Consider the following 27169-nt stretch of genomic DNA (forward strand, 5'->3'; position numbering starts at 1 on the left):
CACGTCGCCTGTGTGCAAGCATACACACAGGGATCCAGACACCATCCTTGTGCCTGGCATGCCACCCATGTCCAGGCACAACCCATGTCAGCTGCCATCTGCGTTCAGATACAATCTGTGTGCAAATGCTGCCCGTGCGCTGGCATCGCCCATGTGCAGACACCACTTACCTGCCATCACCACACATTCGCAGGTGTCACCCATGTCCCTAGACATGCCACCCATGTGTAGCCACCACCCGTATCTTCCTGGCATGGCACAGATCAGCACTGCTGGGGCCTGGCCCCAGGACAGGGTGGCAAGAGGCCCTGGCCAAGCTCAAGATGCTCACCACCTTAGGAGGGACCCAACACAGCTCTTTCCAGTAGAACAGTGCCTTTATTTTTTAACATCACCCTGCATTTGACCATTTCATTTTTAGCAAATGGCTACAGGGAGAGGTATTGCTCCATACAAAGAGAACCTGGGTTCACCCTGAAAACCTCAGTAGCCAAACAGTTTCCAGTTATAGCAGTGGTTTTCCAGTAAGTTTGGGGGGAAATAGTTCTTTTCCAAATGAGTAAAAAGTATATAGAAGTGTGCGTTCTGTTTATGTCATTTTTTCTCCCTTGCTATCAACTCGTAATTGAAAGATTGAATTGTACTTGCTAATCTCATCTTAATCAGTCATTTACGTATATTAGAAATTGCAGCACAGCACAAACACCTTTTGATAGGAACAGGACTAATTTGCCACCTGTACTTTGATTTCAAGCCCCAGACATGTTGATTGGTAGGGAAAAGCAACCACTTGAAAATAAGACCAAAGGACACACCAAGGCCCAGGAGAACCAGGTCAGAGTTCAAACCGACTGTGTATGTGTTTAGATTTTAACTTGTTGTATTTGGTGATCAGATCCAGCTTACTGTGCCCAAGAGTCATTCTTTTCTCAGCCCCGTATGCGCTGCTCTTTTCCGTCAACATGTCCTCAGTAAGTTTATCATAGGAAGGAACTGCAGGCTTTTTTGTGCGTTTGAGCTGGTTGTATGGTAATAACAGGTCCAATTTTCCTTGTCCAAGATTCTGTCTTTTTTCTGTCCCATAAAAGTTATCATTTTCTACTGTTGGTTCCCTGGAGGTAGCAGCAGCTTCTTTTTGCTTTATGCCTGTCCCAGTGCAATTGGCATCCTCTGAAGGGAACTGTGGTGTCTGCTCCTGTGTCACCGGGGAGCAGCGGCCGCTGTTTGTTTTGTCATCCCCTTGATAATTAGGTTTGTTGGAGCTGAGGACAGGGGATGGCTCTGGCTGCAAAAATGTCCTTGCTGTCATGAGATTTGATTTATGATACAAGGTGGATTTATTTGAAGGACTGTTAGGTGAGTCTGGTGGTTCCCCTTGCTGCACAGGGCAAGTGGACTTCAGAGATGTGTCTTCCTTCCCCTTCTTATCACCAGAATCAGGGCTCACATCATGCTTCTCCTGGTGAGCACTGCAACTGGGGTTTTTCATAAAGGGAGACATTTTTATGCTTCTGATGCTTACATTGGAGAGGCTGCTGGAGGCACTGAGAGTTTCAGCATCATTCTGGATGGGCTTCAAAAAGGATTCAGTACCTTTTGAGGTGTTCTGACACATGGGATCCAACACAGAGAAGCTGGTCACTGCTTTGGACTCTGCATACAAGTACCGAAATTCCTTGTCAAATTCTGCAACTATTTGACCACGGAAGTGGGTCACCAGGCTGGTGTGGACTTGGCTGCAAAGCCAGGTGAAACTACAAAAAAGGAAGAAAAAAAATCACGTGTAACTTTTGTTCACAGAGTACTGAGACAGCTGACATTGATTTTTACGAGTGATTTATCACTACCCAATTTATGTTATTAAATTAACACTTCCTCTGAAGTATGTAAATTGAGATTACTTGTAGTAATGGCTGTATTCATTACATATTTATTTTTTTAATGGTCATTTAATTTTGGCTCAGTGATGTAACGACCTGTATGAAAATACAAACAACAGACAAGAATTACACTGTACAGTCAGTGTAGAAACCATTAATACAGTAACACCAGGTTTTCTTAGCCTTATGAAAAGTGCAGAACAGCAAATGGTTCCCGTGCTAAAAAGCACAGCACTATGTTTCAGACCTTTTCTTCTCCAGCTTCTTACTGCCAGCACTCTGCCCACAGACAAGGAAGCATCGTTTCCAACTCCCATTCGAGTGTTGGAGAGTGCTAGCCTTACATCTGTCAGCAGGTTTGTCAGTCTGCCCAGGGGCACTGCAGCATGCATGGGTTGTCTGAAGATGGAGAAGCTATGGGTCATTGCAAGTGCAAGTGGCTTCCACAAAATATTCCAAACTGGAAGGGACCCACAAAGATCATTGAGTCCAACTTCTGGCTCCATGCATGACCACCCAAAAATCAAACCACGTGTCTAAGAGCTCAACCAAACACTTCTTGAACTCAGTATTGAAAGGCTCTTTCTGTCCAACTTGTATGGCAGATCTCCTAGTACAGCATTTGGCCAGCACAGGATACTGCAACATCACCTTTCATAGAGGACAGGGAGAGTGTTTTGGGGGGATATCAACACATGCCTGGACTTCTCCTCTCATCCCTTGTATTGGCAGGTCCTTTGTTCTCCATAAGAGCTGCAGCATGGTGGACTCAAGGGAGCTATATAGACATGCAGTAGGGTGAGGAACGGAGATTTCAGGCACTATCTTGAGGTGCAGAAGAGGTCTCTAGAGCTCCACATGGAAACCACAGGACAGGAAGCACAATGATGTTTTCCATAAGTATTGGTGCAAGATTCCCCAGAATCTTTTTGTATGCACTATGTTTTGGGACCTCATCAATGTTTATGTCACAAGATGGGTATTTGGGAACTCAGAACAGGAAAAGCATCTTTTGGCTTAATCCTGAGCAGTACACAGTTGTTATGGTTCATAATGTTATTTTGAAAAAAAGTAGTATAGTTACATTCAGCATACACACTCCCCAAAGAGCATGAAGGTTATTCAAAAATACTATACTGGAGGATGAAAGCAAATGCATACACTTCACAGGAAGAGGGAAGGGAAGAGAAGGGGAGGGAAGAGGAAAAAGAAAATATCTGGGATGGTTAAATTACAAAAGAGAAGCTATTAAAAGCAGAAAAGGCATCCTTCAAAAAGGTTGGGTCACACACTGCAAAAGCTGTAAGAAATAATACTCATTTCTCTGTGGGGCTAATGCATGGCCCATGTGCAATAGGCATGTTCAAAGAATTCCTTTGGATTAGCGTTTAACCATGAAGGGGCTTGGAATGGTCCCTGCCCTGAACACACCTTTATGCAGAAAGCCCGTTTGACGCCCGTGCAGCTGCGCCTTTGGCCAGGAGGTGGAGGTGCAGCACCAGCTCTCAGGCTGGAGGTCTGCGGCCACGCCGGCCTGGCCTGGGCCGAGCAGTGACAGGAGCACCCCCAGGTACTGGGGACTAGGTCTCGGTGTGCCCCTCTGGAAAAGAGGGGCGGCAGTTCATGGCTGCATTGTGCAGGTGGCTTGCAGTTCCTCACACTCAGCTCCTCTGCTTCAGCTGTCTCCAGCTGATGACATGCCAGTTTGCAGCAGATTTTTTTCTCCTCAGTAATTTCTGTTACTCGTTTTTATTGTTTTATTGCTTGACTCTGGCTGTCAGGGCATTCTGATCTTTCTGCGTTCCAAAGCAAACCTTTGTGTATCATTTTACTCGTTAAATGCAGATAATACACAGAATGCAGTACTAGACTGTTAATTTCATGTTACATTTTCTTTCTAATATCTGAGAAGATAATCTGATTTTATTGTAGTAAGCTCTTTAAGCTTGCTTCCAGTGCATTTGTAGTAATTTCCATTCCTATTTTTTCATCTTCTTTTTCATTACAAACAGTGCAATGTATTCAGTTAATTTGGGCACGCCATCTCAGTTATCACTTATTTCTTATTCATCCTTACAGCAGTATGCCTTGTCTCTTCCTTCTGGATTCAGTTTTTATTTGTACACCTGAGAATTCCTCCTCTTTGGTGCGCTCTGCAAAGTTTTATATAACTTATTGTTTGGCAGTGCTCACTTTATTGCTATACATTTCAGCCTGGGGTTTCTTGGCTGATACAGTGGTCTTTCCTTTCCTTGTATGTTCACTTCCTGCTTCATTATGATTTCTTTCTTAAGGTAAATGTACATTGGGTTAGATCTGGAACTCCCTCTTAGAAGCTCCTTTTTCTTGCGTGGGGCATGAATACCTGAAAGTATGTGTTTTCTTCTGAAGAAATCCAAAGCTTTCTCTAGCTTCCCTCCCTCCCTCCTCCCAGCTTTACCTGTCCTTTCCCAAACACTTTTGTACTTAGTTTCTTCCTTTGTGCTGAAGCCAGATGTAGAGTGTTTGTGACCATCTCTTAGCTTTCTCCCCTCATTTTTCAGTTTCATTTGTCAAGTCAGCTTGAACACCAAAAACTGAGTTCCTTTCAGTACAATGCAGCAAACAATGAGCTCCTTCCTCTCTATGCCAGTGGCAGGACGTATATCCGTACTTTGACTGCCTCCCTTTTTGAGCTGAGAAAACTTGCTCTAAGGCAACTCAGACATACAAAAAATGCCTTTCAGGCTGGCAATAACACACCTTTTTTTCTGCTCCTAGCCTGGCAAACATTTACTCAAGTTTTCCAATTCAAGATCCTGTTTAGCTCTAGTCCCATTTACCCTTAGGCTCCTCTCTCATCTGCATTAGTAAATGTCTTCATACCCTTTACTCTGTTATTTTAATATGCTCAAGGAAACATATTAATTCTTCTGGTGCTCAGAATAATACTAAGGAACTAGATTTTCTAAACTAAAGAAACAGATGGATGTTGTGGAATACCTGAGCTGAAATGATGGCTAACACAGGAGGCATCTCAGACACTTACTGGGTAGAGGAAAATCAAGGAACAATTGCAAGGGCAGAAACTATACAGAAAGAATAAATAAGGGATATGTTGCTGGGACAATAGCACAACACATTAAAGAAAAATAAGTCAATGTAAATGATATATCATCAAATGAAATATATTCCTGTTGGATTAAAATTCCAATCCCAAATATGGAAACCATAATACCGGGACTTGCCTGTGAACTTTCTGAGCAGAGTGCTGATGGTAAATATGGCGTGCTAAGGGGCTATGAAGGCAGAAAGCAGAGGAATAAAGAGACACTCAGTTATATCCATGTTGAATAGGGGCCATGGCTAGGAGAGTTGCAGAAAAGGCATTTTGCACACTATAAATGACTGCTTTGGGGAAGAAACTAACCAGAAAACCAAAAAAAGGAGAAATAACATTTCAGTTCAGAAAGTTCCTTTGGAAAGGCCAGTCGGCAAAAATAACGATGATGTACAAGTATCAAATATTCCTTCAGGAGCAAAATAATCCACAACAGTAACATTCAATTTATAAGAGAAAGTGAGGGATGCTATTAAAAAGAAATTCAAAAGAGTAACTGAAAAGGTTAAATGCTTGAGGCAGCACAGATTGTTTGAAGATGCTATATTAGAGGCTCAGAGCAAACATACCTAACAAAATAAAGACATTTAAAAACATCCCAAAAGTCACCATAGTTAAAAGGCACAGTAAAGGAAAATATTAAAATAAAGAGCCTTCAAAAAGTGGAAGTCAGCAATTTTCCAATTATTAACCAATGAATACCCTATAATTTAAAATTGAACATGGTAGCAGAGGAATGGAAATTAGTAAATGTGAACCTTTTAAAGAGCTCCTGGAAAATACAAACCAGCCACTCTTATTTCCATACTGAACAAACTGGTAGAAGCAAATAGTGAGTAAAATGATTAGATGCATAAAGAACTTTACTCATAATGCTGAAGACTCAGCATATTTTTGTGGAAGGAAGCCATGCCTCAAAAGCCTGTTGCAGTTCTTTGAAGGAGGCAGCAGCACACAGATGCATACAAACTGCTTGATTTAAGATGCTTGGATTTACAAAGAGATTTTGACAGAGTCTTTCTGTGATTAAGTGATGAGTATAAAATAAAGTCTTCCCAAAGAGTAACAGTTGATTATAGATGGGGAAAAATGCTAGCAATAGTTTTAATTTACCCACTGGAATCCCACAGATTTTGTGCTGAGATATGTGCAGTTCAACACGTTCAGAAAAGTTCTGAAAAGCAGTGGAAAAAGTCATGACAGGGCTCATAGGAAACAAAATTGTCCTCAGTGGTCAAAGGAAAACTGGATAATAAGAAACTATGAGAGTATTTTATGGTACGGGGTGAATAAGTGACAAAATGATAGACAAAATCCAGCATCAATAAATGCAAACTGTTGTAAAAATCCTGATGATCTCTGAATATTTACTAGTTCTTAGATATTAACACTTAGGAAGGAGGCCAGAGTTCCCTTGAAAAATTCAAAACAAGAATCATTTCAGTATTTAGCACTAGTCAAAAGAGCAAACAGAAGACTAGGAACTGCCAGAATGGAGACAAAGGAAAAGACAGAAGTCACGCTTACACAACTACATGTATGCTGAAGGGTATAGTGAGTGGGGATATGTTGACCACTTTGTGCAGTTCTAATTAATTCATATAATGAGAGATAGACATTATGGCTAAAGGTCTGCAAGTTCTGCATGAGAAATGACTGAACAACTGAGGATACTTCAGTTGAGAAGAGCTTGTATTTGATTGGACTAGATGATCTTTCAAGGTGCCTTCCAATCCCTAATATTCTGTGATTCTGAGAAGAGATGATTCACATGAGGGATTATAATGGAGGAGGATGAAATCATGGAAGCAGTCAAGAAAATAAATAGGAAACTGTGATTTACTGTTCCCAGGTTATGGAAATTTGGGGGCATCAAATATAATTGTACAGCAGCAGGCTTAATGTAAATAAATTGGATCACTTCTTCACACAAATCATAAATTAAACTGCATAACCCATTGCCAGAAGGTATCGTGGAAGCCAAAGACAGAACAACCAAGGTGGGAAAAATTCTCCTATGGGAAACCAAACGCAAAGAAACACACAACATACAACCCCAGAGGTCCTGAAACCTCTGATTCTTACACACAAGGCTGCTGAACTATGTAAGAATGCTCTTACTCACTTCTCTGTATCATCCCAAGATACAGGCATATATGGATCTTTGGCTTTACTCAGTAATTATACTCTTCTTTTGAATCTAGCTTTCCCAACTGCAGGGAGAGTAACCTAAATATCTGCTAAACTACATATAGTAGCAGGCTGCAGTATACCTGACTTTCTCCTGTGGAAATTTTTCTGTTCACTGTTAAACAAATTCCACAGAGAGAAACTGGTTCCTGTAGACCAGAACATCACATGGATAGTGGGACAGCAGAGAACCAGATACGAGGCCCCTATTCAACTGAATTATTATCTTCCAGAACTTGAGAAATTACAGCTACAGATATCTAGAGAGAGCAAGCATATCACAGACCCAAATCCCTGCTCCAAAACAGCAGAGGAAAGAATTGATACAGAGAACTGAATCTGCGTTTCAAGCAGTAACCTGACTCAGGGCTATTCCTGACCCTCTGATCTGAACAGTGATGGTGATCATACAATGTTAAGTGAGATTATAAAAACTGCAAAATTAGGAGAGGTAGTAATAGTGAAAGAATTCTTCATCCAGTCATACACAGAGAAGGTTAGTGCTTCACTGGAATAGGCAGTGGAGAAAAACTTTTTGGAAGCAATAAAGTATTACTTTCCAGAATTAACTAGTCTAAATTTTTTGACCCACAAGAAAAGGTGCTATTCAGGATGTGGTCTGGAATGATGCATGAGACTCAGTTCAAGAGGCAGCAGTAGAAGAGCCATTTTGTAATAATGCTCACATCCCAATTTTAACCCTGTAGTGGGAGAGAGCATCTAAATAAATGTGGCACATGGATATTGAATGTCAGGAAAGGTAAATATTTAAACTGTCCAATGTGCAATAGCAGAAAAAATCAATCAATCAATCAATGCTAGTCACTGTCAGCAAGGCTACAAAGCAGAAAGCATCATTTTGACAGTCTGTAACACCTTGGTGCCCTGCCTTGGGGGCTGCATACAGTTGAGGTGTCTGCATCTCAAGAAGTGCATAGTGATGTTTGAGAGGATGCAGAGAAAGGCTACTAAAACTACCAAGAGATTGTGCATCTGCCTTAAGAGGAGAGACTGAAAAAAGTCTTCAATTTGGACAGGTAAAGGGGTGGGGAAGGGGCTAAGATGAAGGCTTGGAAAGCTGTGAACACAGTGACTTCGCTGAAGGTAGGACAGAAATTTTACCTATGTACAGCACTAGAACTAGGGGTACTCATGAAATTAGTAGGAGATTGGTTTAAAAATAGACAATGAGTTTGGGCATATTCATGTACAGTACATTCAAAACAGATACAGAAGGGAAGAAGTAGAGAAGTACTCTCTTAACATCCCTAACTGTTTGTGCTGTGGGAGGACAAGGGAAATGCCCTACAGATAGCAGTTTGGGCTGCTCTCCCTAAAAAGCATCTGCTACTACTGGAGACAAAATCTAGGCTAGGTGGAGCATCATCTGACCTGGCAGGGCATTTTTTACATTTTCAAGAATTTAAGTGATACTTGTAGACAGATGTGTCCAGGAAGCATCGGTGTTGGCAGACAGGTAGTTAATGCTATCTGAATGTTGAACAGCAAAATAAAGGCAAGAGGATGGGGTGGAAGGTAAACCACTAAATTGAAAAAGGATGTTTATAAGGGTGAAATGAAGAGGAACAGCAGTGCATCTTTATTGTGCAGAAAAGAAACTTGGAGTTACTCAGTTATTTGGAAACGCGTGTTTTTGCAGTGTCACCAATCTTTGTATTGGTAGTCACTGTTTTTTTCTCACCTGTATGTACCAGCTAGAACTTGGTCGCAATCTATCAGGATAAACTTCTCCAGAACCTGGCCTGCAAATTTCTTGCCTGCTTTGCTGTAATATGTGTCTCCACTCAGACATCTTATGCGCATGTTCTGAAACCAAAGAAAGTAGAGATGGTAAGGGGATGTGTGTTGGACAAAACTGAAATATTTCCCTATGCATCAATGATTAGACTCTCTCAAGCAGAAGCTCTGGTTCTAGAGGTAGAATGCAGCAAGGCATAGCACTATTTTCTGACTTCTACATATGAAGTATTTTGGAATAATGCCTGTTTATATAAAATAAAAATTCCAGCAAATATTAAAAAGCTGCACTCAGGTACAAATGCTGTTTCAAAAAAAAAAAAAAAAAAAAAAAAAGAATTCTATGATCCTACAGATCATCTCTGAAGTATGCAAGAGTTTCTTCCAGGTTATTGCTAATATTTTTAATCAAATTAAATATGCTCTTCTGTTTTTATACAGTGACAGGCTTCCTAAAGCCAAAGTATTGCTCAATATAAAAGACTTACAGAACAGTATGCCTACATTTTAAGAACAACCTTTTACCAGTATTTTTTCAAATAGTATTAAGTTTCTGCTGCTGTACTCAGGTGAAACCAACCTGATCCTCACCTCTTTTAAAGACTGCAAAGAACTTCTCTGATCCAACTTCAGCCTGTAGAACTGATTGCCCTGTTCAAAATAGGAAACAAGGCTCCCGGTGTCCAACAGGAGCCTCTTTCATAAGGTGAAATTTTTGCCCATAATAAAAGTTATTTGCACCTCAGCTGGGGCAAGCAGAAGAGGAGAACAGTCACTGGAAACAGTTACTGGGCTGGTCTGTATAATACAGTGCCAACAAAACATCTCAAAAGAAAGATTTCCAAGGCTGCACCTACAGGGGCCTGCCAGATCATCCCTTCTGCCCTTCCATGCCAGCTCATGGCCACGAGGAGCTATGACAAACTGTCCCCATCTGCATTTGAACAGGTGGATTCCTTCATGGGCAGCCCATCCCTGCTTGGCATCAGTACCCTAAAAGGTGAAGACCCATGGCAGCAGAGGTAGGTATGGGTGACACAAATTGATGGGGCTGTTTTGCCCCTCCACAGAGGTGGGTTCCATCCTCCACCATGCTGTGGATTTCAGTCTGGCCAAACACAGCAGTTTTTAACAGCCACTGCCAGGATGAAACAAAAGACACAAATAGTTTTCATTTGCCTGCAGACATTCTTCGCAGGTTACAGATTCGTGTCCTTTCCCTGATGCTCCCCAGGAGCTGCTCATGAAAACAGCTCCCTTCTCCTTCCCCTCTTCCCTGGCAGGATGACCATGAATGGGCTCATGGGGCTGCCTGTACGCAGCCAGGGACTGGCTTGCTCAGTGTCTGGCCTCACGTGTAGCTCACAGCACAGAAGTTGTGCCTCGGGGATGAGAAGCTGGAGGCAACCACCCTGCGGGAGGCCCAGCTCAGCTCTGCTCCTGCCAGCCTTCCTCTTCCATCAGAGGCCCTGGAGGCAGGAGGTTGGCTTCACAGAAACATCTTCTGGAGAGCTCAGTGCAGCAGGTCAGGAAAGGCTTGACTCACACAGCATGGAGAGGAAGTCTCACCGCCCATGTAATGTCCACCATTGCCTTCAGGGCTCCTCTACGCAGGTGTCCATCTAACCCAACACTATCTCTTGCTGTGGGCCATGGCAGCTCTGGCAATCATTTATGACACTTCCCCCTAATATTGATGAAGCCTCTGTTTTCTGCTAAGGGAAATTCTTGAGCCTCTTGTGGCTTGTCTCAGTGGGCACCCCACCTGGCCCTATTCTCTTCTCATATTTGTTGAGTCTTCTCTTGAGCTCATGGAAAATTTTAGCAGGGACAGAGCTGAAGTTTCACAGTCTTTGCACTTTGCACTTGGCTCTCATTCGTTACCTTGCAACCCAGAACATGTTCTGATTTGTCACCCATTAGAAGGGATGAAATCTTTCCCCATGAAGACAGTTAAGCATTAGAACAAGTTAACTGGGCAGATTGTGCTGTCTCCATGCCTGGAAATTTTCAAGACCAGACCTCCCAGGTGACCCTGCTTTGAGCAGGAGGTTGGACCTAATGACTTCCTGAGGTTTCTTCCAACATGGATTACTCCATGATACTATGAAACGCCACCACAAATTGCTGAAATAGAGAAAGATACACTGGATGCTTGGGGAGGTGTTCACCTAATCCTGTTGCCATTCAACACAGGTATTTTTTTCTTCCAATGCTGAAGTTCTAGTAATAGTAATTCTCAATGGAAAGAGCCCACCCTTCCCCTGTGGAAGTTAAAACCACTCCAAGTAAGGGTTATTGTGTAGATTTATTTCCATAGCATATCTTTACTGCCTCTCTCCTTTCCAAAGCTGGGTGAGTTTCTGATACCTATCTCATTTTTTCCATCTTCTTCTTCTTCACGACAATCCAGGCCCTGAATTGTCCAGGCAAGATGAGAATACTGCAGTCTTGAAGGAAAGCCAGGACAATGTGTATCATTCTCCCTCAGCTTAGTAGTCTTAAGTTTAATAGAAGGTAATTTGAAAAAAAAAAAAATCAAAAAATCTTCTGCTGTGACCACTGGCAATTCCTAATGAACTACTGCAGGATTTGTTGATGCTCAGCAGTAAGATATGACACAATTAAGCTCACAGAATGTTCTCAGAAGTAAGAAGCTACAGGAGAAATTGTCCCATAATCCTCATTAAACTCCATATCGTCACCAATTTTTTACAAATGGAGATTTACCATCATATCCAATCTCAACTCAGAACCAGGAATAAAATATGTACATTCATTGAAGTGACTATCAATCATGTATGTTAATGTACTGCTTAAGATGCAGAAACCTAAGAGGGACTTGACATTGAAACCTGCGGATGAGTCACTGAATGGGTGAGGCAAGTGTTAATTAGCCATTAAAGCACAAGACGTCACATCAGGTCTAACAAAGAGATGTAGACATTTCCATGGATGTAAACCAATGTTAACATTAAAAACAATGGCCATACTTTTGGATAAGAAGCAAACAAAATACATTTTGGAGAGTTTGAATTTATCTGGATCCACTAGGTGACTTCAGTAATGCTGTTGAAATGTTTATGAAACCAAACATGCATGAAGCATATTTTCTCTAACACTTGCCATCTCAACAGGCAGGATGAAATGGGGTTGGCTTGTGATTAGCAAGAAAGGACAGTGCATCACCAACATGAGGAGAAAAGGATGCATGTCTAAATTAATCTTTGTGTAGACAGATTAAACATTATAAGAAATTCAGACATTTGCAACTGTATCTATTCTGAATGCTGTAAAATATTATTTTTGTATTTTCCCTACATGAGGGGAAAATCTATGAAATGGATGGCTGGAAGTCTATCAGCCTCATCATTCTAGGGAAGGCACACAATGCAGAGCATAGCCCCTAGGTGTTGGCCTTGCAGAACTAACAAATGATATCAAAAATCATCCTCTATTGGTAGGTGTTAACCAGAAAGGTTATATGAGGGACAGCATGCCACTGGGGTAAATTTTTGAGTCTGGGAGTTCCCAAGAGAGCTTGTCTCACTGTCACATTAATTTTCAGTGTTTGCCTTGCTCGGGATACCTCACAGCATTGATGATGGACACCCCAATGAGTGGGGAATCAGGCTCTTCACAAATCCTTCATCAACCCAGGTGCCAAACTGATTCACAAGCATAGAAGCAAATCCTACATTCACCAGTGCAGCAAAGCTTCCAGTAATGCATTGCATCTTACTGGCTTGACTTCACATCTCTTGAGTGTAAATCTGAAATGAGGACCACAAGTCATCAAGACATGGGACTAGAAGGGCTTTTCCACTCTAACCCCCATGTTTCCATAAAGATCTCAATTTACCAGACCTCAGTCTCTTAGCCTGGGGCAATGGGAAAACAGGTCCTAGAGATCAGTCGAAGAGAACAGAACAAAGAGTTCGTGTTTTTTATCAATTCCAAGACTCAGTTGTTACATTCGAAGTGTGATTAAAAACTTACTGGAAAGCTGTCCTGAGTAAGAGACATTTTATTGCACATTTCCACAAAATGCTTCAAGTATTCTTCATCCAGGATCAGGTAAACGGGGACATGCCGTCTGCTTGAGGCCTCCAGTAGGTCACACAGTATTTCCATGTCTGTAAACAGATCCATCACAATTGCTATCACCTAGCCAGGAGAAGGGGGTGGGGGGAAGGAAGAGAGGAGGGAAAAAAAAAAAAAAAAAGACGAGTATTGAAACTTCATGCCCAAGTGAATTGTACTTCAAACCATGAATTAAGTAGTCAAACTTCCAGACTTACAGTGTCAATGGCCACGAGTGGAGATAGCTTCTGGACCTTTGTATTTAATAGTCCTTACCCCACCATGGCAGATAAAATCACTCTTAATGACTCTGAAGACATTCCCTGTCCTGCTACCTCCTGCCTCATCCATCTGTCATTCACAGAAAGAAATAGCTGAAAGGGTAATGTGTGTGCAGAAGCTCTTAATGTCATTGGTGCAACAATTACATATTGCCTTAAGCAAATGCGTCAGAAACATAGCATACAAACAGGAAGAACTGAGACTGACCAAAATCATGATTCAATTTAAAGAGTGATTCCATAGATGACTAGCATATTAATCTCAAGAAGTATAATTTCTTCATGAAGTACACACTGACAGGTAAGGGAGAAGGTATGTTGCTCAAGTATGTACATGTCCTTGATCACATCCTATGGGCAACTAGACAGAATCATAGAATAAAGAACCCTTCTGCTTCCCTGCTGGTGCCAGTCCTGCTAACACAGCCCAGGATGTAATCAGCTTTCTTTGGCACAAGGCAAGGCACATTGGTGACCTCTTCCCAGGACCCCAGAGCTTTCTTCCAGAAAGCTGCTTTCTAGGCTGTTGTCCCCAGTGCGTCCTGCTGTATGCAGTTGTTCCCTCTTACATGCAGGACCGTGCATTTGTCTTTCTTTTCTGGGGTTTCCATCAGCCAAATTCTCTAGACTGCTAACATCCCTCTGAACAGAAACCCCACCTTCCAGCACATTAACTGCTCTTATTTTGGTATTGCTTGCAAGCCTCCTCAGGTTGCACTCTATCCCATCATTCAGATCATTAATAAAGAGGTTAAGCAGTACTGGCTCCAGTACTGACCCCCTCAGGCCATTAGCTAGACTTTGGACCACCTGAGTGCAGTGATAATGCCAATTTTTTTTCACCTATCTTGTGGTCCAACTATCCAAACCATGTCTCACCAGTTTGGCTATAAGTATACTATGAGACACCATGTCAAAGTCTTTGCTAAAGTTAAGGTACCCAGTGTCCACTGCTCCTCCCCAATCTACATGGCCTATCATTGACTCACAGAAGGGAATCAGGTTGGACAGGCACACTATGGCTTTCATATTCATATTTTATTCTTCATTTACCTGGATTTACCTTCCAGGAGGACTTGATCCACACTTTTTTCCTAGGGAGTAGGGTGGGGCTAACAGACCTGTAATTCCCTGGACTTTCCTTCTTGCACTTTTTGAAGATGGATGTGATGTTTGCCCTTTTCCATTCATGAAACTTCCCCTAAATGCAATAACATTTCAGACGTGTTCAGAGAGTGGCCTTAATGATGACATCAACAGGCTGAAAGAATCTGTCTCATAAATAATGTGGAAAAGAACATACACATCATTATACCGGGGATTGCCCTCACTGGGTCAGAAAGATCAAGTGGATAGTCTTTTTACAGGCAATTGGCAGTTGCCCAGATCTCAGGCTTTTGTGACAAAGATGAATTATTAACTGTCCAGTCATTTTTTGGCAAAGAAACATAGCAGGGCAGATATTGTCTATGAAGACCTTGGAATGCACTACTGATTTGTTTTCATAGAAAATGAAAAATTTCTATTTCAACACATAGAAAACTGACCAATTGGAGAGCTCTTCTGAATTTGACTTTCCAATAAGCAGATAGATATTTTAAAGCATGTTAGTAAGAGTCACCATAAAGAGATAGTTGAGAATTCTAAGGGTAGAAAGAAGGTATAACACTAAAATTAAACAAACAGAACAGATTTTTTAAAAAGATTTGCAAGGGATGCGGTTTTAAAATTGAAAATAAAAAAAAAAAAGGGAGAGAGAGAGAGAATAAAGAATACAATGGCAACCCATCCAATGGATGAATGCATTCTTGAAAAAAGTAGAAGGAAACCACAGAAAGTAGAAGGTACGTCTTTACAAGAACCTAGTACAAGTGAGTTGTCCCAGAACTAGAAAATTCATATTACAGTATGACCTGCAACAAGGACAATGGATCAAGGGAAATCAACCATAAGTAGACTAAAATGTAACTGGAAAAGCTGTTCCATTCTTCCTCAGAGTGACATTGCCTGCAGACACCTTCAAGAAGGCTATTATTTGGATCAGAAGGGGACTGCTAGGATCCATCCATTGGCCATCACGATAGGGTGACATCTTGGAGACAAAAGGATAGCACTTGCTGATCTGAATGATTAGCACCAGGCCTGAGGCACTTCACCCAAGAATGCTTGCAGAGCTATCTCATGACTTAGACCAGTGACAGTTAACACTGAGAACTCAGGGAAGTTGACATCACACTGAAGAAAGTAAAGTAGCGAAAGATATACAGACAGGCCAGCTTCATTTCAAAAGCTGAAAAAATACTGGAATTAGTGATCAATAACTTTAGTTTTGGTCCTTACCATACCTTAGCATTAAATAAGATAACTGTTACTTGTAAGTTGCATGTTTAAAGAGAATTTTGAGTTTCTCCACCTACTAGAGAATCAGAGAATGGCTGAGGTAGGAAGGGACCTCTGAAGATCATCTATTCCAACCACCCTGCCAGGCAGGATCACCTACAGCACATTGCACAGGATCGCATCCAGGCGAGGTTTGATTATCTCCAGAGAAGGAGACTCCACAACCTCTCTGGACAACCTGTCCCAGTGCTCTGTCACCCTCACAATAAAGAAGTGCCCCCTCATACTTAGCCAGAACCTCCTGTGCTTTGGTTTGTGCCCATTGCCTCTCATTCTATCGCTGGGCACAATTGAAAAGAGACTGGTTCCATGCTCTCAACACCCTCCCCTCAGATATTTATACACATTGATGAGGTCTCCCCTCAGTCTTCTCTTTTCCAGACTAAATAGGCCCAGTTCTCTCAGCCTGTCCTTGCACAACAGGTGCTCCAGTCCTCTGATCATAAGGATGCCCAAATATATACATCCCAAAAGCTCTGAGGTTTGGAGTGACTCTCCCATGGCCTTCTTTTCCCTGCTACTCAATGTTTGTGCCCTGTACTACACTTTGCACACAAAATCCACAACATAGCATATTCCTGATGCTAATCATGCACACTGGGAGAGTGGGAAGCCTGTTTCCAAACACTTCTTCTGCCGCTGTTAGAGCATGAATACAATTCTCAATAGCCCAAACCACCCTATGGAGCAGACCATATAGGCTGAGCTTCTCTCTGCTGCTTCTGCTCAGCTGCTCCTCTTTAAATAAAGAGTTAAACGCAGAAGACAGCAGTGAAGCTGACTTTCATGTGTGCAGTGGTTCAAACTTTAAAACAGGAGCAGGCTGAATCATGTTCACAGGTTAGACAAAGAAAAGAGTTGAGGAGCTCTATTGCTGTCCTTGGATGTGAGGACATGCCCATGTCTCTGCTTCATAGACTCATAGAATGGTCAAGGTTGGAAGGAACCTCTGAGGATTGTCTAGTCCAACCTCCCTACTCAAGCAGGGTCAAGTAAAGATGGTTGTCCAGGACTGTATCCAGTTGGGTTTTGAATTTTGAGTTTCTTGTACTGTGAAGCCCAGAACAGGCAAACTGTCCCAGATCGCCTGCCACCCAGTAGCTCTCCTGTGTGTTTTTATGACCAAACGGCCTCTTTCCAAGCCCACATTCATGGTTCAGGTGCTGGCTGGAGGCAGCTGCCATAGACAGAACAGGGCCTTGCTGGCCTCCCCATGCCCTCATGCCCAGTGCTTTGTCAGGCTGGTTCCTCTCAGCCCTGCTGTGTCCTTACAAGCCATTGGACCGTCTGCACCAGGACCACAGCAGAGGGGGGCAGCAATGCCAAAAGGTTGCTATCTGAGTTCTTGGGGATTTAACCCTTTTGTGGATGGACAAGGTTTCTGGCTCTATCTGAATTGTCCCCAAAGACCATCTTGGTGACATACCTCACAATGACATCGGTCCTCTCTGTCTTCCAGGAGACCTCAGCCCCAGCCCACCACAGAAGGATTTGGGGGAGTACCTTCCTGGAGGGTGTGATCTCAGGCATCCACACGGGACACAAGACAGCTGTCAGAAAGTGACAGGTGCTTTCAACAAGCTCCTCAACACGCACTAAAAAACATTCCTACTGCTCAGGCCAAAATTATGTCTCCTCCACCCTCTCGCCCTGGCAGATATGGGCTTCAGAGCCTGACTCTAAAAAGTACTTTTCATGGCCTTTGTTGCTAATGTCTTTTAGAAGCCTTATGATGCTCTGGCAAACTATCATCCCTTTCTGAAATCCCATCATCCAGCAGAGTCAGTCCTGAGAGCACCCTGAAGTTAGCAAGAAGCATTTTCAACTTTCCAAATCAAAATTACTGCTGGGTCGTCAGCATTAGGTACCACTGAGACCTACGCAAAAGAGCAGGACTTCACCCTGTCTTTCCACAGTAGCCTTCAGCCAAAGACCAAGGGTTACAAGACCAGGCAATTTAGCCAAATGACTTTCATAGGCCACTCATTCTTTAACGAGGAAGAACCAGGAAAAAAATCTATAGCCCAAACCTTGTGTAGAGCCCCAGGCAAGTCCCTCTGAGCCACACTTGCCTCTTGATAGCCCAGCTCATCTCAGACATAGTTCCTGGGGCAGGCTTCTCTCCGGAGACAATCTAAACATGCCTTGAAAAGTCAGTATGATGGAGTCAAGAGAGAGTGATGATCCTTTGGCTCCAGACCCTCCAAGCTCAGGGGCACCACATGCGCCTGAAGGGCACAGAAGGCCACACCAGTTTGCATTTCCCTACCAGTGCTCACAGGCTTTGGCAGAGCTTGGGGTTGTTGACTGCCCCAAACCAGTACAGCCAGTCTATAGTACTCACTGTAAGAGGGATATAGCTGAGCAGGTGCTATTACAGCTTTGTATGGCAGCATGGGGACACCGTGGCACCAAGTGCTCTGGGCTGGGGTGCAGCCAGCTGCCAAGCAGATCTGCATCTCCTGGCAGCGTTGTGGCAGGGCTCTGATGTAGCTGTGGGAGCAGGCACCCCAGGCAGTGGGACATCAGCTTGTGCAAGCTGGGTGGAGCCCCATGTGATAGTCAGACTCATGTTTTCTGACGTGGGTCTTCACTTGGCATCAGGAGGTAGAATGGGTGCTGGCTCTGTTCATGGCCTCCTCACATGCAGCCCCTTCACTGGAGGGATTTGGGTAGAGTTGTTCCTGGCGGCACTGGTGTGCACCCACAGCTGATGTCAGGGGAGAAAGCTGGCAGCCCCTCACACACTGTGCATTGCAGTTGGGAGAGGGGAGGTTGTGCCCTACTACAGCCTCATGCAGTGGAGGAACAGGTACCTGCGGAGGGGCTGCTTGTACCAAGTGTGGGTGCCACAGGACAACTGTAAGGGCCACTCAGATTGACATATTCTGATAAACAAAACAGGCAGCTTAAATAATAACATCAGTTAAAACCCAAAGACAAGATGTCTTGGAGGATGAAGACACTGGAAGTCTTCCCCTTGAAACATCCTAAGAATGTATTGTCACAAAAGTGAGGTCTAAACCCTCAAATATCATTTCCAGCAGCTCTCTGCAATAGTGGAAGTTAGGTACCTAAAAGCCATCTCCAATTCACGCTCCTGACAACTCAAGTTTAAAAACATTTAAGTCACTCTGGGGTAATAATGGACCCTGCGTGTCCAGGGCCCAGCTCCTTGGCCTCAGTGGTTGTTAGCTGCGAAGCTGGAGCTGGCTCAGAACCTCCTTGTTCCTCACCAAGACACCGCAAAGACACAGCTGTCCTAAAGGCTCTAGAAAATTCACACCTTGCCATTGTAGGGTTAAAGCAAGATGTTTCTGGATCTGCTTCTGGAAACTCACAATTCAACAATTACTGCAGTCATCACTTTGGGAATTACAGCATTTAACAGCACCCCACTGGGGTTGCCATCTGTCTGGTTTCTAACCAGCACAGCTGGTTTTACTGGTATTTGCCAATAGCAGTGTGGTTTTGGTTATTACTATAGTGTTGCCATTTGCAGCAATACATTGCTTCTCTGGGGGACCACCAAGGACCCTTCTACCATCACTTGCAAATGCAAACACACAGCCAGTGTCAGAGCTGTACCAGAGGGGTAAAAGAAGAAGTATGGACCCGACCCCTACAGTTGGATAGCTTGGAGCTCATCCAACAAAAGTATAATTATAATAGTATTATCAAGTGAAGGCTAAGGTGTGGCTGCACTGCAACTTCTTAAGTCTGCAAAGGGAAAAGCTCAAATCTGAAAATACATCTTCAAAGACAGCTGGTTAAATACAGTAAAGTAGAAAAACAAACCACACCAGGAAAAGGTACCAATAAAACAAATGCCCATTTTGATAATTTGTCAGTACAAATATGCTGTTGCAAAATAAGTCAGCTGATGTTGTTCACTATGACTGTACAGGAGAAAACAGCAAACAACATTTCAACACATGCTTTCCAGTCTATAGGACCAATGAAAAGCATTCAGAGATCTCAGCATCTTTCCTACATCTCACTGGCACTGTTTCCCTCTTTTATGTTACCTGTAAGCACATAGGAGAACAAACACTCTGAAGGAGGAATACGAGGAGAATTTATGTCTAGTGGAGAAAATATTTGCTAACAATTGCAAAATAGGAAGCTGCTCTCTGTGCAGTTGCTACTGGCACTTCAGGCAAAAGATGTTTCTTACCTTTGGTTGCCCTTTTGGTATTAGAAAACGTACAAATAACATCCTTTTGGATGGTTTGAAGGGCAAAATGACTGGTTTGCAGAGCAAAATGACTCAGTAACTACTTAAAGATGTGTAACTGGGGTTGTGGATGAGCTGGAACTGCTGTCAATCACAGAGTTAATCATGGGAAGTACTGGCCAGAGCTCCTAACACAGAAGCCAGTAAAACACCAATAGGGAACCAATAAGATGATTGAAAACTCATTATCACATTTCACACAAAAGTCAAAAACACTATGAGAAAATCCCCAGTTTGAAAATAAAGGGCTGAAGATCATCAGTGCTTTTTCAAGCCAAGCAAAAATAAAAAGCTCAAAAAGTACTCAGAGCACAATAAAGTACCTGATATCCAAGCAGCCTCTCTGCAGCAACAAGGAAGTTCCTCTGAACTGAAAAAGCAGCAGGATATTTTTCACATGGTTTAAAGGATCAAAATGTCATCAGAGGTCCGGGGCGTGCTAAGAAACAAGGGGACATTTCTCGGTAGTCATTTACTTTGTGCATTCTGCCATGACTGTCTTAATCCCCACTGCTGAAGTGTCAACGGATTTATCAGTTCATTTAAAATGTTATAAACTGGCTGCCTGCAAAGACAAACAAAGCTTTTTGCTTGTTACTTCCTGGAAAAAAACTTCCCATATTTGCCTACAAAGCCCAACAGAAATTCAGGTATTAAGCAACAGCTGCTTATGACTGAGCCAAAATGGCCTACTATTGGATAAAAATTGAAGACGTTCATTTTCTTCATGTCATGCCTAAATTTCAATTATATGTGGTTGTTCAACAATGTTACAAAGCTACACAGCAATTTGAGCTGCTGCATGGCCCCAGTTTCATCTACTGAGGACAACATAATTATGTTTGCTCAGTTCTGTGGGTGGTGGTATAAGATAGCACTTTCCTTCAGTCTGCCTGGAAATGACTCGTTCTTGACAAAGCTAAAGTCCAATAAGAGAAACTACCTATGAGCTGAATTAAAAGAGAAATATTTGCACTGAAAGCTAACTCAATATCACTACACTACTGGAACGAAATTGTATGAAAAAAAAAAAAAGAAAAAAAAGATGTGAAGGATGTGGAAAAATTGAAAAGAACCACGAAGAGGACAAAGCTAATAAAAGCTAAAAATGTGTCTGAGTTGCTCGTTTAGTACACAGTATAATGGCAAAGTACAAAGAAGCAACAAGTGAGAAGCATAGGTCAGTGAGTATATCCCAGCCAGGATTATGCTTCATATACCAGTATGGTGGTTGTCCAGTTATTATTACATCCACAGGCTGGCAATCACCACTCAGCAGAGGCTGTGTGATGGGGCAAAGAGAGCTAATCTTACTCATCCTCAGAGAGACACAGACATCGAGTCTAGAAGACACAACGATGTATTCTGAACTATTTCAAACCACAGGCAGGAATTTTCAGTCCCACAAGTTTACTCAGGTCCTGTTCTCCCACAGCAACTCACCAGTGCCATCCTCTTGCTCTGCCTGACATGGTATCCAGGGGTCAAGGCCAGCCCTGGCCATGTGGACTCCCTGGTGTAGGGCAGGAGGGCCAGCAGGTGCATGACTGCTGCTTGAGGACAGCGAAGCTTTAACACTGTACACCCTGCCACTTGCTCCAGGCTTTGGTACCGTGCTCTGCATACCCACAAATACAGACGTGAATGCCTTAAAGCATATTGCCTGGATGACATGAAATCTGAGGTGGAAAGAAATTACAGGAAAGGAAAGAAGCAGAACAGTTACAGATGTGCTAGAGAAAGAGCAACCACATCATACCAGACATCTAGACAGCAGCACCAGCTTGGAGCATGTGCTGTACAGCTGTAGGACCAGCCACCAGGACTTGGGGGCTGGAGCAGAAGACCCCGCTGGAGGGACACAGTTCTATACATACCGTCCGTGCCCGGCTGATCAGAGACCGGAACAAATCCTTAATGCTGTTAGCTTTGTTTCTTTGGAAAATCACAGTGGCTTGAGTCTGGCCAGACACTGTGAGGAGTGGGATTCCTGGCCACCCCAGCTCCAGCTCAGGAGGGTGCACATCAGACATGAGTGGGAAGTAGGTGCCAGATGTTAGTTCGGAGCAGAGGGAGGACCTGTCTCCAGTATCTGCATCACCGGGGTCACCCTCTTTGTCTTTGATTGTATCGAGTTCTGGATAGCTTAGGTTTCTCTGGTGGCTCATATATTCCATGTCCAGGGTGGAAAGAAAAGGCAGCTCCCGTTCCTCAGTGATGGCACTCAGGTAGCCGCGTTCCCCCTGCTCAAGAAAGGCGTCAACGGCAAGCCTGGCTGTTTCACTGTGCTGGAGCACCAGGGGGGTGGGCTCCCTCCACCACGGCTTCTTCAGCTGCTCCAGGCGGTTCCTTAGTGGCCCAGACATCCCTTGCTGGCTCCCATAGTTGCGGTGGAACTGGGGTCTCACCTCTACTGCCAGGTAGTTGAACATGACCAGAGCTATTGATGATAAGAAGAGCCTCTCCAGCCGTGTCAGTCCTCCGGCTGATTCCAGGTATTTTCTGTCCCTTTCCTGCACTCCTGAGTTCCTCCCAACAGGTTCCTTCAGGACTCAGCATGAGCTCCACTCCTCCGGTTGGAAGTGAATCACGAGGTACAGCCTCCCACCCTATGGGAGGAGCAGGCTCTCAGCTCCCTCTCGCAGCTCCGCCAACTGCACGCTTGATAACTGGGACTTAGAGTATCCCTTTTGCAAGGGGAGGAAGATCATCTCTTCTAGCTGCTCCTTCCCTTTCCCTGTAACTGATTCATGCACTGCCCTCCCTTTCTCTCCTGACAGGTCCCCACCCTTGGCCAAGCATGCTCTAACCTGTTTTGTCTCTCATTGTGCTCTCAGTGGAAATGCAGATGTTGAAACTTGTTCCTACTTGAATTTTGTTCCAAATCAAACGTGCTTCTCAGTGGCAGCTATAATGAAATACATATATCCCAAGTGGGTAATGAGACTTGGCCAAGAAACTAAATAATCCTTGAAACATAGCTCCTGTTTAGCATTTCCTGGGAGCCTGGGCTCTACTACACTGGCACCCAGCAGGGAATCCAAACCACCATCTTTTAGTTATCACAGGGCCATGGTATTTGTCTGAAACTCAGCAGGAATCTTAGCACGGTTCACATCATTAGATACCACAAGAGCAATAGCTCATATGGTCTTTTAGCATCTCCCTGTAAATTTCTCAAGGAAGGGACAGTGCAAATCAAGTCTGAGTCTGGTGCAGTGCGAACAAAGATATTGTCCACATGCCACATAGTTGGGGAGTTGTTAATTCCAGTTTTCCCAGAAGTACCATTAAGTTACTTTTGGAAAATAACAATACAGACAAACATTAATATGGGATTTAAAACACTGTGTTAGAAATGCACCCAGACCACAGAAAAATCGTCCACAGGAGGAGCACAGAAGTCCCCAGACTACAAGCCAGACCTCCCCCACCTCACTCATCCCACTTACCCTGGAGCTACTGAACTCCACAGAGGCTAACCAGAGAATGATATTAAAGCACAGGATGAAGAACTGGCTACATAGCTGATCTCATCAGTTTGTCTTTTATCTGCAAGTCACAAAAACCCAGTAGATTAAATTAATCCAGGCTAAATTAAGTCATCAAAACACTAAATGTCTACTCTCAAATAATCAGCAGGCTATAGTCAATGGAGATAGACAGCCGTGCCTAAGTGTGAACCAGCACATTAAGACACTGGGTTCTAAGTCATCTGGGATGAATCACGTCCCAAAGGACTATCACTCCCTATCGACTGCAGCTAGAGTGAGATGACTAGTTTGGATGAGCTGTTTGGTCCTTAGACTGCTGAAATCAGAACAAACTCTTACTGGGACTGCACAAACTGCAAGAACAGAAGAAAAAACAAATTTGATTAGAAAATTTGAGTTGCCTGTCAGAGCTGTGCTGCAATGTAGCCAGCAGCAAGCAGGAGCAGAGTTTGCTGCTGCAGATAATAGATCTAGGACAAAATTGTAACAAAGCTGCTGAAAGGAAGTTTATAGGTGTGAATAATTGTTAGAGCAGTTGAAAGAATGGTATTAATTTAAAATGGTGAGGTGAATAGTCAAATTAAATGTAAAGAAATTTAGGGGGAAAAGGAAGGAAGTAAAGAAGGAAGGAAGGAAGGAAAACATTTGATGGTTCTTCTCAAGGTGCTCTGTCAGGGTGATAACATTGCCCTAGTGATAACATAAAAAAGGGCAAAATCACCCTTATTTTTGCCTTTCTAAAGAGATTAAAAGAGCATAAACTTTTTAAAAAATCACATAATGGCTGAGGTTGGAAGGGACCTCTGAAGATCATCTATTCCAACCACCCTGCCAGGCAGGATCACCTACAGCACATTGCGCAGGATGGCATCCAGGTGGCGTTTGATTATCTTCACAGCCTCTCTGGGCAACCTGCCCCAGTGCTCTGTCACCCTTCCGGTGAAGAAGTGCCCCCTCATATTCAGCTGGAACCTCCTGTGCTTTGGTTTGTGCCCATTGCCTCTCGTTCTGTCGCTCGGCACAACTGAAAAGAGACTCCATCCTCTCCACACCCTCTCCTCTGATATTTATATACATTAAAAGGTCACCAGGTGTGTGTTTTCTGCTAGATGAGCAACTGCTTCTGGTTCTAGAAAGAGATTTCCACTGTCTCCAGCTAGTGTTTGGTTGTGACCTGCTCTCCCTCCAGTAATTTCTCATGGACATCAGCACATGAAAGCAACTATGGTGTAAATCTCTCCATCCGAGATTGTCAGCTTGGGCTTCTTCAGTGTTGGTCAGTGGGAAGAGGCAAAGCTTTCCTGGGAGTCAGCTCACGCTGCAGCAGACATCTGAAGCAGGTAAGATGAAACGTACCATGAAGGTATTTCTCTCTCTCTGCTGAAGAGGAGAGCTCAGGTTGTCCAGGTAAGTGACAGAGGTTTACCATACAGACATCTAAAATTAGATGAGATATATCCTGTTCCTGTCTGGGAAACAGATGTCTATAATTGGTACTCCTCAGTCTGATCAGCCAACACAGGATGTGGGAATCACATCAGATAATTTCTGCCGGCTAAAAGGATCTTATCTGGAAGTGTTGTCTACACACTTTCTGCAATCAGAAAGGGGAAAACTCCCCTCTGGCTAAACATGCATACTGATTCCCACTTCCAAGTGAATGTCTCTAGACAGCTGTACCTGGGCTCAGTCAGGATCCGAGCATTAGGCAATACCTCATGCTCTACTACAGATGTTCTTGGAGCTCACCAAACATAAAACACCTTGCCAGGACTTTCCATAAAATGTACCTGCCACTTCCTCTTCAAGCACAAGTGGAAGGGAGCCTGCCTCCTCACTCCCTAATAGCACAGGTCTTGGAGACCGTGCACCCAGGGACATAGGAGGTCCAACATCCTTCTTTCACCTCTATTTCAGCACTGAAATTCACATCCTCCACCACAAAACATCATGGTGTTCAAACACACTTATCTATAGGCATTTCTGGAAATTCATAAAACCCAGAAATGTTCCACTGAGGAGGATTCAGTGGCCAGATATAGTACAGCTAGATGGGAAAAGCCTGAGTTTTGGTCACTGCTGCTCTGTGCTGAACACAGCAAAAAGCACGTTCGGATGTCTTTTCCTTCTCTCCTTCCAAAGGAAATACATAGAAATGGAATTGGGCACTGTAATGTCAGTGGGCCTAGTTATCAGCAGGAAGAGGATATGAAGGGAAGGATGTGAGACAATGACCAAATCCACACAGGATGCCCCACTTTGACAGGATGTGGAGCAGCCCAGGATACAGGCAGGTGGGATGAGGTATGAATATGAGCCCAGCTCACTCCTTTTGCCAGTGACGTAACCATTAATGAAAGCTTTGCATTTGCAAGACTCCTTGCTTCCTAAATATGCATGGAGGTGGCTCTTACCTCCTTGAAGAGCTGCAGTAGCATGCCAACACCAACAGGATCCAGCCTCAGCAACATGATGCAGGGTCCTCTTACATGAAACACCTGCACAAGAACAGGGCTGTAGATATTTCTGTTTACACCAGTCCATCCCAGGTCCCTCAGACAGGTCTGCTGCCACATCCCCTAAAGATGCTGGGTGCAGCCACTGAAATGCACTAGAAAACATGGGATCGTGCCTATGTGAGCTCCTGCTCTGCATTCCCAGTGGAAAGATGAGGCCCAAACTTTTCTTCTGCCCCACAAATGAGCAGAGCAAGCTGCTGAGCAGGTTTAATGACTGTAAGCAAAACAAGTACTCCCTCAACATGTTCAGCAACTTCAAGAAGCTATGTAGGATGTGCAGGATGGTTAAATACCCCTGAAGAAGGGAAGCAGGAAAGAAAATCTCACCAGAGGAATCTGGGAAGGATTGTCATGCAACTGGCCCAACACAGCACAGAAGGTCCACCAGCACCAGTGGGCAAAACTCCTTTGCAGGCACAGAAGAGAGGTGGACACTTCACAAGCACAGCGCAATTGTCTAAAGCAGTAGAGCCTAGCACTCTCATGTTGAGCGTCAGGGTCTTTCCCATGTCCTTGCCAATTTTCTCAGGCTCCGGTGCAAGCTTTTGACCTCTCCTCAGCCTCTCGGACCTTCATGAAAAGACTGACAGTGCTGAAGCCAGGCTGTGCAGATGCAATATGCCCAAAGGTGGAGATATTGCTCCCCAAGGCATGCTGCAGTGGTAGTACTGTCATCCCAGCTGCTAGAAGAGGTGTTGAGTCTGCCCTTAGATCACCAAAGGCCCCATCAAGCCTGACGCAGCACTGCTGTGTCAGCTGAGAAACAGACACAGAAGTTTTGATTGAAGTTCAATGTATGAGAGACTATAGGAGAGATGAAACAAAGAGCGGCAAACGTGAAGAGGCAGATGGGGAGGGCAGAATCCTATACATTTGTGGCACAACTGTACTAAGCAGAAGAGTTAGAAACACACTCGGTAATTTCTAGGTATTATTATAAACATTTACCACTCCCAACATTGTTATTTTCACCTTCCTGGAAGAAGCCACACACAGTTCAGTTTCAGAGCTCAAGATGGGTGATGAATTGCTCAGCATACCCATGCAGTGGATCAGGAAACTTCTCCACTCATAGCAGTACTTCAGCACATCTCTGGGATGCACAGAACCTGTTACACGCTCAGGATTAAACTTGTCCTGGAGAACGCTGCAAGTAAACTGCACCAGGTCTATGCTGATAAGAATTTCTGAATGAAGGCCTCCTTTGTAAGGCTCAAAGTATCAAAG

General features: G+C 43.6%; 1 protein-coding gene across 1 annotated transcript; it reads right to left on the reverse strand.

The window, feature by feature from the left end:
• Nucleotides 1-358: 358 nt before the first annotated feature.
• On the reverse strand, nt 359-26857 carry FAM83C (family with sequence similarity 83 member C). Its single transcript, XM_068700564.1, has 4 exons — nt 21807-26857; nt 12928-13095; nt 8873-8997; nt 359-1754 (listed from the first exon to the last, which is right to left on the reverse strand). The coding sequence occupies exons 1-4, from the start codon at nt 22359-22361 to the stop codon at nt 836-838; spliced, it is 1767 nt and encodes a 588-aa protein (XP_068556665.1). The 5' UTR covers nt 22362-26857; the 3' UTR covers nt 359-835.
• Nucleotides 26858-27169: the final 312 nt, after the last annotated feature.

Source organism: Anas acuta, chromosome 16 (assembly GCF_963932015.1).
Source record: "Anas acuta chromosome 16, bAnaAcu1.1, whole genome shotgun sequence".
Taxonomy (NCBI): domain Eukaryota; kingdom Metazoa; phylum Chordata; class Aves; order Anseriformes; family Anatidae; genus Anas; species Anas acuta.

Coding starts and splice junctions, on each gene's coding strand:
- FAM83C (XM_068700564.1), bottom strand. CDS start 22,361: ATGTTCAACTACCTGGCAGTAGAGGTGAGACCCCAGTTCCACCGCAAC. Junction 8,998..12,927: donor TTACTCAGGACAGCTTTCCA/GTAAGTTTTTAA, acceptor CTTTGGTTTCAG/AACATGCGCATAAGATGTCT. Junction 1,755..8,872: donor GTTCTAGCTGGTACATACAG/GTGAGAAAAAAA, acceptor CCTTTTTTGTAG/TTTCACCTGGCTTTGCAGCC.